The sequence below is a fragment of the Astyanax mexicanus genome, chromosome 5, assembly GCF_023375975.1.
Source record: "Astyanax mexicanus isolate ESR-SI-001 chromosome 5, AstMex3_surface, whole genome shotgun sequence".
Taxonomy (NCBI): Eukaryota; Metazoa; Chordata; class Actinopteri; order Characiformes; family Acestrorhamphidae; genus Astyanax; species Astyanax mexicanus.
In genome coordinates, this window is record NC_064412.1 from 54243951 (window position 1) to 54261557 (window position 17607).

Here is a 17607-nt window from a genome sequence, read left to right on the forward strand (position 1 = left end):
GCAAAACAACCAAACCAAGCAAATAACTTTTTTAAAAATAAAAAAATAAAAAATGTACAACACACATTCATCAGAGGTAGAAGCAGTGCAATCGACATTCCTAGAAAGCAAAGGAGGATGTGTTTTTTTTTTTCTTTTTTACTTGACAGATACAGTATTTAGAGGTATTTGAGGTATTAGAGAAAGAAAGAGAGATAAAGATATAGAAAGAGACATAGAGAGAGAGAATTGGTGTGATTCCGGTCCTGAAACCTGCTGTTCTGCTGTTGGAGCTGAAAGCAGAGATAGTTATTGACGGTAATCCCTGGTTATTTTCAGTGCCGACCCCTCTTACCTCTGACGTAAAGGTTGGCCGGGGCGGAGTAGCGAGTTCCCGCGCTGTTCATCGCCACACACTCGTACTTGCCCTGGTCCGACTCCTCGCTGTTCTCTATCTGTAAAGCACCTGCAGACGCAAAACAGCAGGTTAAGTTAGGAAATACTCAGAGATACACACACACACTCACACACACACACACACACACAAACATACGCACACTCCCATACGCATCACCGCACATTACCTCACATTACCTCTGCCGCACAGCAAGAACTCACTGAGCTAAAACAAATAAGACAACACTCATGCCCTGACTTCAGCCTTTGTCCACAAGAACATCAATAGAGTCAACTGAACAATTGGAAACAGAACCTAAATCTATTGGTCACTGTGCGCCCACTGCATACTGAACACTGAGTAAGAAATGTGCTGAGTACTCGCCTACTACTACTAACGGTTCATGGTGTGAGGTTATAGAGCCAAAAAACACTTCTAAAAACGAATATATTTTACATAGACCTGTTACACACAAAAATCAGTGTCTTAGAAAATTAAAATAATATATAGGACCAATTGGTACTTTTGGCAGTGTGGGCAGTGAGCCAAGTCCTGCTGGAAAATGAAATCTGTGTCTCTGAAGTGACATAGTGAAGTGAAGTGATATAACACAGTGCATCAACAGCAGCAGATGACATGTCTCTCCAAACCATCACTGATCATCAGCAAAATTTGCATCATTTCATTTGGAAATCAAGGGAGCAGAGTCTGGAGGAAGAGTGGAGAGACACACAGTTCAAACTGCTTGAGGTCTAGTGTGAAGTTTCCACCAATCTGAAACCAAATGGTTTAGAGAGACAACACTTCATGCTTGGTGTAATTGCATTATAACACCATTATAATATTGTTATATCAGTGTTATAACACATGTAAAATATAATATAATATGATACAGCGCTGAAAAAAATGATGATGTTTTTCCTTTTTGACCAAATTTTTACCAAATTGAAAACCTCTAGAATATAATCCAAAAAAAAAAAGAAGTTTTATCACAAACTGATCATCCAACCAAGCTAAACTGCTTGAATTTGTGCTTCAGAAGTAAAGGCATAAAGTTATCCAAAGTAGTGTGTAAGACTGGTGAAGGAGAACATAATGCCAAGATGCATGAAAACTGTGCTTCCCTCTGCTGAAAACCTTTATGAAGGTGTGGCTTTCATTTTCCAGCAGGACTCTGGGTTGTGCAAAACATCTACATAATACAGAGTTTCACATTTTGAACTGAATTACTGAGATGCACTATTATATATGAACGCAAATTACCTTTCTAAAATCTACAACGGCATGTCAAATGTCTTGCGACAGGATCTAGTAGCTTTGCTCAACCGCTAAACGTCATGTTTAGCTGGACCAGTAGACCCAACCTATGCCATGAGAACACACCATACAACAGTATGGAATTGCCACCAACCTCTGCCACCACAGTGCACTGATGGAAACTGGGGTAACTAAGGTCCATGGCTTTGTGGGGTCCCATCACGTGATAACTGATCCCAACTTCATAATCAATGTGCATCCTTCTATCCCATGACTTTTGATGTCTCAGTGTACTCAACTTTAGCACGTCTACAAGCTGAACAAGTTTCAATTAGTGTTATGGACGCCAACCGAGACAAAGAATGATCTTTTTAACTTAATGAACCGAAGAGGAGGCTTCACTGAAGTGCGTCTAAAGACGTTCCAAGACAGGAGCTCAGTGTAAATACCAATTATAGATCCTAAATAGTCTTCCGAGTTCTAAATGTCAGCCTTTGGAAAGAGGCTGTTACTACAGTGCCCGTTATTGTCTTGTTGCTTTGAGCGAGATGTTTGAATCTGCCGTCTGGCTCGAGGACAAAGCCTCCGAGCCTTTTTTTCAAAAGGCCAGAAATTACTGCTATTCAGCTATTTATAGAGCCATCGACGAGGATCCATGGCCAAAGGAACGAACAAAAAGAAGAGTAAACACGAAAAGGCGACGGAGATCCTACAGTGATATTGTCATCAGTCATTGTCCTCTTTAAAGCTGGAGCTGAAGCCGTAAGCGACGCACATAACTCTGATCAATAAAAGCTCTCCGCTTGCCTCTAATGGCTTTTAACAGTCCCTCTGTCACTCCTAACCATTTCTCAGAGAGCCGTTAATGTGACGGGGGTGAGATATAGTTATCTAAACAGGATGAAGAGGAGGAAGATACTGTGGAGTGCTAAGAACCTTAGTGAAAGTAGAGTACACAGTTCACTGATGGTGATGGTGAACCTCTTGTCTCTTGTCTACACTTGTAGCTACTGTTGTAGGAAGTTGGCATAGTTTTACAGAACATCCAATTAAATTACTGATACAGTAAATTAGAAATGACACTCAATTGAGGTCGATTTGCATTTGTATTTTTTGTTTTTTAGCATATTTGATCTAAGCATGTTCCTGCTCTGAATTTGATGCTGTCCACCAGTTTCTATAATCGATCGGTTTCAATCCAGACTCTAGATTCCAGTATCCAGACAGCTATAGTAACCTTAGTCTTAAAAAGGTTTAAAATCGCTTAAACATAAACATTTACACTTTGTACAGGTCTTTCTTTCCTGGTTCTTTTTTTAATTTAATTTTATTTCTATTTTTCTCCCAATTTTTTTTTTACCCATTCAGATGCTTCTCAGTAGCTGTATACCCCTCATCACTAGTGATGCCACACCACAAGGAGGGTGAAGACTAGCACACGCCTCCTCCAATACATGTGAAGTCAGACTCCGCCTCTTTTTTTTTTTCCAAACCGCGTTTGGAGGAAAGCGCAGCGACGCAGTTCCGATACATCAGCTCACAGATTTATCAGATCTTGTGCTGATCGACATCACCCTAGAAGTGATGAGGGGAAAGAGCACCATTTCTGGCAATTGTGCTCTCTCAGAGACCTTGCAACTGATGGCAAGCTGCATGGCTGGGATTCGAAACAGCGATCTCCTAATCTGATCATAGTGGCAGCATTACAGCTTTATTTTTTTCTGGTTCTCTGAATGGGTTCTCTAAAATATTTTTTTTTTGGTTAGTTTTTTTCAGTGCATGGCATTTGGCTGCCATCAATAAAAGGAATCGACAATGTCATAGACATTCAATTCAATGCAACAATTTTAATACTATATATATATATATTTAACCTTTGATGGAATTACAGCGTAATGGTAAACAGTCAGTAGCTGGATGGGCAAATCCTCTGTCTATGCTCAGCTAACTCAAAATAAGTGTTTTTTTTTTTTTTTTGCTACTGTTGTATAAAGTTAGGTGAGCTTTACAGAACGTCCATTAAAATGACTAAGAAACTGAAATGCATGTCCAACCAAACAGCAGCTATGAGAAGAACTAAACTGTGTGGGCAGAGGACGGATAGTTCATTTGGCAGTGTGTTAAAAGACTAAAAGGTAGATTCTGAGCATGCCCCTGCTCTTCACCTTATGCTGTCTGCCAGTTTGTCCAATCGATTGGTTCGAATCCAGACTGATTCCAGGCAGCTGTAGTAACCTTTTGCCTTAAAAAAAATGATTCAGAATATCTCCAAAAACATCTCAAATTGAATCCTAGAAGCTAACAAAAAGATAGCTTTAGTACATCCCTATGTTTTATTTTGACCTTCACTTGTACTTGTGAAGTGCCTTTTTTGTTATTGACTTATTGTTCAATAAATGCGCATTCCCTCAACAATTTTAGCCGACCTTCATATTGATCATTGCTTTTTCTTAGCAAAAAAGAAAGACCATTAATGATAAAAAACAGCTGGAATGTCAGCTTTGACTGAATTGTACTAATAATCAAAAGTTTAGTGCTCTTTTAAAAGGTTGTAATTGCATTATAACACCATTATAATAATGTTATAACAGTGTTATAACACATACTCCATGTATATCTAATTTAATATAATGTAGCTCTGGAAAAAAAAACAATAAGAGATCACTTAATGATGGCGTTTTTCCTTTTTGACCAAATTTTACCAAATTGAAAACTTTTGCAATATAATCAAAAAGAAGAAGAAGTTTGATCACAAGCTGATCGTCAAACCAAGCTGAACTGCTTGAATTTGTGCACCAGGAGTGAAGGCATATATTATTCAAAAGCAGTGTGTAAGACTGGTGGAGGAGAACATGATGCCAAGATGCATGAAAACTGTGATTTAAACCAATGGTAATTTAATCAAATATTGATTTTTGAACTCTTAAAACTTTATGAATATGAACTTGTTTTCTTTGCACACTTTGAAGTGCTCTCATTTTTCTCCAGAGCTGTATATCACAAAGGTTTTTGAGAGAATTCACTGATCAAACCTCTTTATTTTTTTTATATGTTTTTTTTTGTTAAAGTAAATAAGTGTAGCAGAATTCACTTTTCAGCGTAACAGCGTATCTATCTATCTATCTATCTATCTATCTATCTATCTATCTATCTATCTATCTATCTATCTATCTATCTATCTATCTATCTATCTATCTATCTATCTATCTATATGCCAAACTACCAAACTCTGTCTATCCTCTTATCCCTCTCACTTGAGCATCTTTATCACTTTTGTACCTCTCTCTCTCTCTCTCTCTCTCTCTCTCTCTCTCTCTATCTATCTATCTATCTATGCCAAACGATCCAACTCTGTCTCTCCTCTTCTCCCTCTCACCTGAGCATCTTTTTCACTTTCGTACCTCTCTCTCTCTCTCTCTCTCTCTCTCTCTCGTCTTCTTCCCTCTTTTTTCTCTCCCTCTCTTCTTCCCCCTTTTCTCCTTTATCTTCTATTTTCTCTCTCTTCTTTTTTCTCTTTGTACCCCCTCTCTCTCTTCTTTCTCTCTGCCTCTTTTAGTTTCTTTTCTTCTTTTCTCAACTTCTTCCTTCTGACCCTATATTGTCTCTCTTTCTTTTCTCTCTCATCCTTCTGTGCTACAATGAAAAATAGAATGTTGAGTACACAGTACACTACTGGACAAAAGTATTGGGACACACATTAATTATTGGACCTGGTGTCTCTTATGGATCCTCACACCCTTTTATTACAGCAGAGGCCAGACCATCCACTGAACGCACACCACCCAACCATCCTTACCTCATACTGAACTCATCCAGATAACAGAACTGTACAGACATTTCACGTACATACAGTATATATCTATATATTATTATTATTATTCACATACATACAGTATATATAAGCAGAGTGTGTTACATGTGTGTTACATGTGTGATCCATGTTTTGCTTTACACGTTTTTTTTTTTCTAGCTTGTTCTTTTTTTGTCTTTTTTTCTGGCGTGGGTCAATGAGGCAGATGAACAGAGGTTCATGCACAGAGAAGACGCGAGAGACGAGAGAGTGAGAGAGAGTGAGAGAGAGTGAGAGGGAGAGAGAGAGAGAGACGGGAGAACGAGGAGAGACAAAGGACGATGGTAAAATCTGGGTGGACGGAGGGATGAGGCATTTGGACACTTTCTGTTTTCAGCATTCTTACCTCTGATTGGTGTACCACCTGGTGAGGTAATTTGAATGCAAATAAGAATTAAGAGAAGCATTAGTACAGAGGAGAGAAAGAGATCGAGAGAAATAAAGATAAAAAAAGAGAGGAAGATCAATAAAAGATAGAAAGAGATAAATAAAATAAGAGGAAAAGAGCAGGAAAAGAATCTGTTTCTTTTTTATTCTTCTTTTTTGACCCTTTTTTTCTTTTCTTTTCTTTTTTGATTTGTTGTTAATATCTGATTGACCCATTGGAGGAATGTGTGTGTGTGTGTGTGTGTGTTATAAGCCGTACATGATTGTATATCGTCACTGTCCATTGAAAAACACCATTTTCAACTACATTTTTGTCGATTTTTAGTTTAATACATAATTTGAACAGACAAACTGTTACTTAGACTGAGCCAAAATTTCTTAATGAACAGACCAATAGAAATACTTTTAAATTATCTGAAATAAACTTTTTTTATATAGACTTCCATTGAAAGTTTACAAGGTTTTTTCTCTCTCCTGTAAAGTTGCTGTTTTGGAGATACTTGCTTTTCATTGGACAGCGACGATATACTTGTGCTACACAATATGTTGTCTATATACTGTATGTGTGTGTGTGTGTTGTATAAGCGTATATAAAGTGTATAATGGCATAGCTAGGATGTACACGGGGTCTTTTTGTGTGTGTGTGTGTTAATGTGTGTCTATGTTATAAGCTGTATATGATTGTACATAGTCGGTGTCCAATGAAAAACAAGTATCTCCATTTTTGTCGATTTTTATTTACTACATAATTTGAACAGACAAACTGTCCCTTACACTGAGCCAAAATTTCTTGATGAACGGACCAATAGAAATACTTTAAAATGATCTGAAATAAACTCTTTTTACATTGACTTCCATTATACATTTAGAAGGTTTTTTCTCTCTCCTTTAAAGTTGCTGTTTTGGATATGCTTACTTTTCATTGGTCAGTGACGATATGCTTGTGCTACACAATATGTTGTCAATATACTGTATGTGTGTGTGTGCTGTATAAGATGTGTATAATGGTATAGCTAGGGTGTACATGGGGTCTTTTGTGTGTGTGTAAATTTGTGTCTATGTTATAAGCTGTATATGATTGTATATCGTCGCTGTCCAATAAAAAAACACCATTTTTAACTTTTTTTTTTTTTAACTGAAAAACTGTCTCTTACATTGAGCCAAAATATATTGATGAACGGACCAATAGAAATACTTTAAAATGACGTGAAATAAACTCTTTTTACATTGACTTCCATTGAAAGTTTACAAGGTTTTTTCTCACTCCTGTAAAATTGCTGTTTTGGAGATGCTTGTTTTTCATTGGTCAGCGACGATTTGATTGTATTATGCAATATGTTGTCTATAATTGTACGTGTGCTGTATAAGTATATACCTTTCAATGCAATGGTTAAATTAATAACTAATTATTAATCAGCTATCAATAATAAGCTGATATTATGTAATATCTTCCTAATTGATGATCATGTGCTTAAATTTACTGATAGGAACATCAGCTTGTAGGGCTGTGTATGATATATGATGTTCTAGCTGTTATATGTGCAGTTTTCACTCTGTACGTGTGTTGGTGAGTGTGTGTGTGTGTGTGTGTGTGTGTGTGTGTGCGTGTATGTGTTTCTTCAGTAAGTGACTCAGTGCTGATCTCTGGTTATTTTTAGTGTGAACCATTTTCTCACTCCCAGCTCAACTGTGGCCTTTTAAATGGGAGCTCAGCTCGGCGCTGCATAAAGCGCACAAATCTGATGCAACACAAAGAAAGAGACCCTCCTTGATCAGCTGTTCCGTTAAGCAGCCGTTTTCTATCCCACATCGCTTCACTTTCACTTACATTACAATCCAAATACATGAAAGCTCATACTGAGCTTCCTTTATAAAGTTTTACAAATGTATTACATAAAATGTACTGTACATATATAAATATATTAAATAATCCATTAATTATTCTACAGAACTGGTGCCATTTGTGTTAGTAATGTTTGATGAGACAAGTTTATAGCTATTAATGTTTTTTTTATTATTTACAAAGGAGAAAACACTATTTATTATTATTATTATTATTATTATTATTATTATTATTATTATTATTATTATTAGTTACTCTAATTTGCCAATATAAATAGCATACTGTCATTTCAAATGTAATCACAAAGAGGAAGTGACATCACTTACACCCTCACAACAATTAATAGCGATGTATTTATTATTTTAATAAAAAAAAAATATTTTTTAAACTGATTTGCATACGTGCTAGGCAATTTTAAGGTTAATTTATAGCAAATATGGCTTTTGTTTCTGAATGAAAAGTATATTACTAGTTTTTTTTTTGAGTATTTTATTTTCAAATAAATGCATATATAATGAATTAATGAGGAATTATAAACTGTATTTATAATATGAATTATAAATATTAGAATATTACATGAGACCAATTGGTACTTTTGGCGTGTGGGCAGTGTTACAAATCCTGCTGGACAATGAAATCCACATCTCCAAAAAACATTGTCAGCAGAGGGAAGCATCCGATTCCCGGATTTACTTAAATAAAGTAATTTTTTATTGATATTTATTGATTTTTTTTTTTTTTTGAGATGCACTAGTACATTTGTTATATAATGTATTATATAATCTATTCCCATTACGAAAGTCTGTCACTTTACTTGGAGTGTACAAAGACATGTTATAACACACCATAAATCATGATAAGCTTTTATAATATTTAAGATAAGTGAAATTCTTAAAGCATGACTCACCGTGTGTTTATAATTAGGTAGCTTTTTTAGTCATAAAGCAATATTCATACATAGTGCATAATATATCATTATAAATGCACTGTAGCTCATGACTTATTTTTATAAATACTGTATTTATAGCATTATGAAAGCATTACAATGTGTTTTGCAACATGGAAATGGCACCTGTTTTGTAGAATAGCACATATTGAAACTGCATTATTAAATCACATTAAAATTAAATTTAATAACTCAATTCTAATAGAACTTGACTGACTTTTATTTTTTAGTAGTGTATGATAACCTTCTGTTGTTCAATTTTTTTAAGAATCTCCAGTGATGCCTATTCATAACACTTACAGCACAGTTTATATATTCATAGTTCTAGGTCATAATCTGCAGAGTGTGTTGGTTATTATGCAGATGCGTGAGATCTGGATGATAATCCAACCACTTTCAGACGTGAAAACAGGAGTTAGATCCACGGGGAGGGGGTCAGAGACGCTGGGGAAGCCTCCGGAAACTGTGTGGCTTCAGAATTAAAGGCATCAGCAGTTTGCCGAGGGCTTTATTGTACACTGAGGCTTTAGGCCGGGCCTGCAGTGTCGCATTCGGTCATGGTGAAAAATAGCAGAGCGCTACTATATTTTAACCATGGCCAGAAGGAGGAACACCCACACGCTTTTCTCTTTTCCAGCTGGAAGAACAGGTCAGTTCATCATTTAAACTCGCTGTTAAAATATGTAAAGCCTTATAATCATCTGTAAATGCCAGCCATGCACAATTCATTAGTCTTAGACACTGAATTTCACCCTCTGCAGAGCATTTTACTGAAAAAAATACAACATTTTAGCTTGGTTATCATGATCAGGAGAGGATCTGGGCTTATATATAGACCTTTAGAATTGTAAGGAGACATACCTTCATACACTACTATATACTATATACTACTATACTATATACTTTTTTATAATTTATTTATTAATCATTTTTACCATTTTCTCCCAATTTAGCTAGGCCACTGGTAATGCCAAAACACCAGAAGGGTGAAGACTAGCACATGCCTTCTTCGCTATTTATAGTCAGACTCCGCCTCTTTTCAAACTGCTGCTGATTCTGTATCATTGCCGAGTAGCATCACATTGCATTTGGAGAAAAGCGCAGCGACTCGGTTCTGATACATCAGCTCACAGATGCAGCCTTGTGCTGATCCACATCACCCGAGAAGTAATGAGAGGAAAGAGAGCCATCTATCCACCCAGAAAAGCAAGGCAGCTGATGGCAAGCTGCATGACCAGGATTCAAATCAGCGATCTCCCGATCATAGTGGCAGCACTTTAGACCACTAGACCATTCAGCACCCAAAACCTGAGAACTTGGCTAACTAATAAAATTAAGTAACTGTCTCTACTGTCCAGAGAAAACTTTCTACCAATATTAGTTCAGGATCATTGCAGTGAGGCTTTGGTTGTACATGCAGCAACAAGAGGGTGACCCAAGTGAGTGACCCAACTCCTCAACTCATCTCAAAAGTATCAGATGGAGATTTCCACTGTTCAACCGCTTAATGCTGGTGCACGTTGCCAATGCTGGTGCACATTGCCAATGCTGGGGCACGTTGCCAATGCTGGTGCACGTTGCCAATGCTGGTGCACGTTGTACCCTTCATGCCCTCACCTGGCATTGGGTATAGTACCAACAATGTCTTGGTTACCTGCTTCAGTAGACTAGACTCAATGCATTCACTAGGAGGCTGTCTTAGCGGACTAAGACGCTGCCACTATGATCAGGAGATCGCAGGTTCGAATCCTGTTCATGTAGCTCGGCTACCAGAGCCCTAAGAGAGCACAATTGTCCTTGCTCTCTCTGGGTGGGTAGATGGATGGCGCTCTTTCCCCACATCAAAGGGTGATGTGGATCAGCATAAGGCTGCATCTGTGAGCTGATGTATCGGAACCGAGTCACTGCACTTTCCTCCGAGCGTTAGCGCTGTTATGCTACTCGGTGGCTGACCTCCCTCCTGATTTTGGGGCATCACTAGTGATATGATGAGTCCAAATGAGTGGGTTGGGTAATTGGCTGTGTAAATTGGGGAGAAAATGGGATAAAACATTGAAAAAAAATTATAAAAAGTTAATATTCTGTATAACTTTACCTGGATGGTTCATTATAGAAGCTCATGGATCATCTAACATTCTAACTAACATTAAGCTGAATATCTATTAAAAAAGTACAGTATCTATTAAAACAGTATCAACTGCAGAAGGTTAAAAAAAACCTTGTCTTTAAAAGCACATGATTGTTTTTATGCTATTATTTGTGCTATCATTTACATTTAAGAATTTAGCTGCATGTAATGGACATGCATAGTTATTCATCTATAATTAAGCTCGGGATTCAGGTTTCGTGCCCCTTTGCATTGTGGGAAAAGCTAGACGCTAGTTTGAGAGCAGTTGTGCATGAGGCTGAGGCTTGCGTATTGTGTGCGCTGCATTGTAAACAGATTGTTGATCGATTGCTGGGGAGGAGTCACTACTCTGGTAATTACTGTTAGACAGAGACATGCTCCAGTCGCGATAAGCCTCCATTAGATACAAAGGCTGCTGAAATATTACTATTATTATATTTTTAATGCTAGAGGGGAAAAAGGCTGTTGGAGAAAAGGGAAAAAAAAGAAGCTGATTAGCATTTCTTGATGGAAAAAGCCTCTCACCACAGGCTTATAATTTGGGAGCAATTCTAATCTTGAGATCAAATAATGGAGTCTATCAAAACAAATAAATTACATAAATGTCCAGTGGCCCAGTGACAGGCAGGGTAAACAGGAACTTGTTCATCAGTCTCACTTTGTTGGATCTCTCTGGTGACAGCGGCTGATGAAGCCGGTCAAAAAGAAGCTGCGGTAACGCTTGGCCCCGTCTACAGCCTGGGGGGTTAGGCCCATTAACTACTGTCTCATTTGGTTGCCTGTAGAAGTTTTACAGGAACACTGAGCCAGAACTTTCTACTGTGCTCTGAGTTGAGTTTAGAGTAGAGTCTTTACAAATACTGGGCTTCAGCTTATCTCAGCAACTGAATCCATGAATCTGCTGGATCTGCTGTCAGTCGTTTAACCCTTAGAAGTCTAGAGTTATTAGATACTGTCTAATTAAATACAGTACAGGAGCCTGGTTACTGATATATACAGGGGTTGGACAATAAAACTGAAACACCTGGTTTTAGACCACAATAATTTAGTTGAGGTGAGGTGCACATTAAATTCTGCGTGATTTGATCAGCCGTGGTTTTATGTTTTTTTTTATACAATCCGGGTTAGCACCCGAACATACCTTTCAGACAGCTTCCTCTTACAGCGTCCACAGTTAATCCTGTTGGATGTGGTGAAACTGTTGTACTAATATTAAACAGCATTGTGGTATTTAGTTTGTTCAAGTAGTATATTATTGAAATTATATTTTTTTGTTTTCTATTTTTTTCCCATTTTCTCACAATTTATCTGGCCAATTGTTCCAAACATTCAGCTGCTAGTTAGACAGTTTTAAATCGTCCATCAGGGGTGTTTTTATCCTGCTAGCTACTGTAAGCTAAAGTTATCCAGCTCCACTCTCCTGATTTTTGTATTATTTAAATATTTATTTTATATATATTCTTTAATATATATATATATATTTTTTTTTTAACTGTTTGCCATTTTTGAAAGACAAAATTGAACCAAAAACCCAGATATTCTCCACTTATTCTCCAGCATAATTACATTGAATAATAATTTGTTAAAATAACAAAATAATAAGAACATAAGCTCAGTACTCTTTAACTCTGCAGAGGTGAAGTCTGGTGATGGTTCTACTTGGATTTTACATGTTTCTACATTCACAGATGTAACTAAATTAAAATACCCAATACGAATGGCAGCAGTAAATAGAGCCAGCCAGTTGTTTGGCCATGAGCTTCCACTTCCACCCATGGGTGCTCATTATAATTGCTGCAAAAATAGAGAATTGAATTTAACAGCACTAAGAACAGGCAAGAAGTGTGATGAATACGTGGATACGTAAGAAAATAAATAAATAAACAACAACCCAAAGGGATTCTTTGTAACTGTTTGGCGAAATCCAAATATTCTGGCATTAATAGTCATGTTTTTTTAACCGTGTGTCTGATTCCTCTCACCTGAGCGAAGCTGCTTGATCCTGCCGTTGCTGCCATTGATATCTACAGGAAGGAAATCTTTAAACCAGGAAATTTCCGGGTCTGGGTTTCCGCTGGCTGCACAGAGCATGGTGGCTGTGCGCGTCCTCTCCACTACTTTCAGCTGTGGGCCCATGTCTATGGTGGGAAAACCATGTGGAATCTGGTCCTCTGCAAAAAAACCACACATATAACCAAAACATTAGTTCACATTAGTTCATTAATTCAAATTTCTACCACATACAGAAGCTGTGAAAAATAATGAGGTACTCATTGTCTCATTGTCCACTTGATTGAGTACTCTTGCGAGTAGAATCTTCAAGATCATATTTGACTGATATCTGGATCTGCTAGGCTATGAGATTTCATCCCAGCACCTGATTCTTTAATTGGAGTAATTATCAATGATTTCCTGAGTGTCAATATCAGTTTTCACAATACATACAGGGGTTGGACAATGAAACTGAAACACCTGGTTTTAGACCACAATAATTTATTGTGGTGACGGACAGTTCTGGTGGAAACAGGAGAGTTGAGGTGCACATTGAATTCTGCGTGATTTGATCAGCCGTGGTTTTATGTTTTTTGGATACAATCCGGGTTAGCACCCGAACATCCCTTTTAGACAGCTTCCTCTTACAGCGTCCACAGTTAATCCTGTTGGATGTGGTTGTTACCCTATTCATTTGATTATAGCGTCACCATGTAGAGTAATGACGCAGTAACTTTAGTTAAATTAGTCAAATTAGGGGGTGAGTCTTAAAAAGTTTAGAACAACTATGTTTCAATAAATATATTGAAAATGGATCTCAAACTAAAACGATTTTTGCGATTTTGTCTCAACCCCTGCTTTCTAGTGGGATGTGAGAGTGTTGAAGAGAGGTGGAGAGAGGCGGATTTAAGAGTGTGTAATCCTGCAGGAATGGAAATATGGCCAAGAGAGAGGCCTGCATAATCCGCCAAGGGTGTTTCTGGTCATGAACAGAGAGAAAGAGACAGAGAGAGAGAGAGAGAGAGAGAGAGAGAGAGAGAGAGAGAGACTTGATCATCTACCTCCTCTTTACAAAGAATCAGGTCAGAAATCTAACACCCTGCTATTATTGTCAGTCTCCATGATTTACTTCCAACCAAGCAATAACAAACCTGATTCACCCTATCAGAATCCTGATCAAATCAGATTATCAGCTGGTGGCGCTACAGGTACTGCGCTTGTCTAATAGCTCTGTGTTTAATCCTGGTCTCTGTCCCTGAGGAGTTTATTGTGTTCTCCTCATAGGATTCATACTGGCACTTTACATTTACCGAACACTTGAGTTTATTAGAATTAAAACTTTTAGTTACCGTATTTTTTGCACTATAAGGCGCACCACATTATAGGGCGCACTATCAATTCTATCTATTTATATTATCTACTTTCATATATAAACCACACTGGATTATAAGGCACATTATGTGACACTAGTAAGGAACAAGGGTTTTGCCATATTTCCCTTCTAATTCAGCAGGTCTTGCCGCACGGTGGGGAAAGAGCGGTTAACAGGTTAGCAGGCCGATATACTGACCTCTGAATGGTGAAAGGGCTAAACTGAAACTCCTGACTGGTGGAATTCATACATATGGTGCAACGGAATATGAGACACACTGACTGACTGATTTTTGGGGATTTTTTTTTTAAATAATTTAAGGGTTTTAGATGCGCCTTATAGTGTGAAAAATAAGGTTTTTTTTTTAGTTTTTTACATATTTGTTGTAGTTTGATGTTTTTTTTTTAATTATTTTTAATTATTTTAAGTACAAATATGATTTGAAACACTCAGTTTGAAAATGATGCTTGATGCTCTTACACTCTAGAACATACTACATAATCTCCAAGTTTATCTAAGGTAGACTGGGGGATTCACTACACACTGATGGTGAGTTTCAAAAACTGATGGACACACCCAGCCAAACATATTGCACCAAAAGCCAATAGAAAAGACATGGTTATAAAGATGTTATAAGTTGATTGAACTTAAAGATCTCAGTTTGAATGTATCTGTGGTTACAAATGTTAACTTAACTCAAAATAGTTGACTAATTGGTTGGAAATATTCTGTTTTCTTTAACATAAAACATAATTCAAACAAATTAGGGGCTTTATATTGTTGTTTTCTCTGAAATTGAGTAAACTGAGTGAATGGTTGCATGTTTTGTATCTAAAGATGAAGATCTGAAGATGAACAGAACTTTTGATTGTAGGTCCTGCTTATGACTATCCCTTATTCCACTGAGTGAATTGGGTTTGGGGCCTGGCCCAGTTTTTATATATAGATTTATTTCCAGTTTTCCAGTTTCGTTTGCAGTCCATTTACGCCATTGTGTTAGAGGTGATATAAACAGACATTATCCACAACATTCAGGCGTAAGGGCTCTATTTTTTTTGTCATGTGTTAACAAAACTTGTTTACAGTGGAAAGTGGGAACTGCAATCCTGGCTATTGTGTGTCAGGTATATAATACCTGCTGTTTACTGAGAGCAACCAGACACCAAAAACACACTCCCAGAACATTTCTGACTAATGAGTAATGGCTGGATAAAAATAGCGGCAATCTTCGGGTTAATGGTGGTGTTTAATAAGGAATTACTGAATGAGGTTTGATCCATCAAAAACAAAAACATAGAGTATAATCCATGTTTTTCCTCCTGAGACATACTGTACATATTTACATGCAGTGATTTCTGTGCAGTTGAGCGCAGCTGGATTTAAGACGCAAGCACTAATTTTAAAAAGAAACTCAAATAACTGATGCTCTAAAACACATTAAGAGGCAAGAAATTCAAGTAATTAACTCTTGACGAGTTCAGCACAGCTGTTAACTGAAAGCCTGAAATTCTAGGTGACTCTTCCTTTTAAATCTGACTGAGAAAATCAGGCCAATCTAAGTAAGAGGTGCTACTTTAAAGCATTTAAAATATAAAACATATTCTGGTTTGTTTAACACTTTGGATGATTTTAGTTTGAATCTACAATGCAGAACATATATAAATAATGAAAAAATATGAAATTTAAAGTGTGTTTGACTGGTATTGTTGGGTTGATACTGTGTATATATATATATATATATATATATATATATATATATATATATATATATATATATTTTTTTTTTTTTTTTTTTTTTTTTTTTTTGCCGCTGACCTTAACATTATGGATTTTCTAATTGTACTTTATCTAACTAAATATAAAAATAAAATAAGAGAAAAAGAAATAAACAGAAATATATATAGAAATATACATCCAAATATACGTCCAAACCCACACACACAGTAACATACATAATTTTACGCATAAAAAGGAAACATCACTTTAGATTATACACAAAGAAATAGAAGTCAGATGTCTATTAAGTTATTAAGACCCCTAAAAACTCATTTGTTCAAAAACGAGTCTTCTTACCCCCAAGATAAGACTGGAGCCACAGCCCTAATTGCTTTTCATACTTCCTGGTTTGATATAATGTAATTCTGTGTGGGACATCTGCTTTTTACTGAGATTCAGTCCTCTCTCCCAATCTCCTACTAAATATCTTATATTGATAACACTAAGGCATAACAAGTATCACAACTCCCAACACCATCTTGCTAAAGCTGGTATCTGTAGCAACTGTAGCCCATCTGCTGAAGCACAATCCATCCTCCAGCTTTTCATCCATAGTCAGATTCTGCTCTTCTCCTGTGAGAGCGTACAAAGCAGCAAAGTGCAGTCAAACAGCAGCATAGCTGAATTACGACCCAAAGGTGATACAAATCAATATTCACAATCGCATTCGCCTCCTCATTTCTCTCCTGCTTCGGAGCGCGACGCGCGCGCGAGAGAGAAGCGCTGCCGATCGAAGGCGCTTTCACCGGGGTCTCGAGGCAGGATGGAGAAAAAGTTTTGCGTCACGCCGCTGACCTGCGAGGACTCTGGAGGATTGCTAATGTGTGTCTGAGGAAGCATGATCGTTTGTGCATGTGTGTGAATGTGTATGTGTGTGTGTGTGTGTGTGTGTATGTGTGTACACAAAGTAAACTAGCGTAATCAGTGAGGAAAGCAAACAGAATTGAACTGAAGTGCTATCGGTCTGTTCCTGCCAGTTGATGGTGTGGGAAACAAAACAAAAAAAAACAGCAGTGTGGAAGGTCTAAAAGCACAGCATAAAAAAAAAAAAAAAAAAAAAAAAAAACGGAAAAAGCATCTGGCCATCAAGTATCTTCATCTGCGTAACCAAGAACAAGAAATACTAAAGAACACTGCCTTTAAAATAAGTCATAAGTGCTCAAAGAAGATGCTATTGATGAGTTGCTATGCTATCGATTAGATAAAAAAATTGTTCCACATCATATAACTGGACTTGTTTCTAATATATCTATTATATAGATGTTGATTATTATGGATTACAGCCAATTAAACCCCCAAAAATCAGTGTCTCAGAAGACCAAATGATACTTTTGGCAGTGTGGACAGTGTGCCAAGTCCTGCTGGACAATGAAATCCGCATCTCCATCTCCATAAAAGTTGTCAGTAGCAGAGGGAAGCATGAAGTGCTGTAAGATTTTGTGGGAAAACAAAACTGCACTGACTTTGGACTTGATAATAAAACACAGTGGATCAACACCAGCAGATGACATGACTCTCCAAACCATCACTGATCATCAGTAAATTTTACATTTCATTTATAAAAAAAAATTCAAGAGAGCAGAGTCTGGAAGAAAAGTGGATGAAGAGACACACAGTCCAAACTGCTCGAGGTCTAGTGTGAAGTTTCCACCAATCAGTGATGGTTAGAAGAACCAAGAT

General features: G+C 37.1%; 1 protein-coding gene across 8 annotated transcripts in view; it reads right to left on the reverse strand.

Annotated features, from left to right (window-relative positions):
• ptprfa (protein tyrosine phosphatase receptor type Fa) overlaps nucleotides 1–17607 on the reverse strand; it is a 351362-nt gene that overhangs the window by 128412 nt on the left and 205343 nt on the right. For 4 of the 8 annotated variants that reach the window (XM_049479799.1, XM_049479802.1, XM_049479801.1 and 1 more), the window contains exons 5-7: nucleotides 12770–12958; nucleotides 5830–5847; nucleotides 335–445 (exon numbers count right to left, since the gene is read on the reverse strand). In XM_049479799.1, the coding sequence (XP_049335756.1) occupies nucleotides 335–445; nucleotides 5830–5847; nucleotides 12770–12958 (318 nt within the window). The remainder of the gene's footprint in view (nucleotides 1–334; nucleotides 446–5829; nucleotides 5848–12769; nucleotides 12959–17607) is intronic. The other 4 variants (XM_049479803.1, XM_049479804.1, XM_049479800.1 and 1 more) reach the window with 1 other exon arrangement.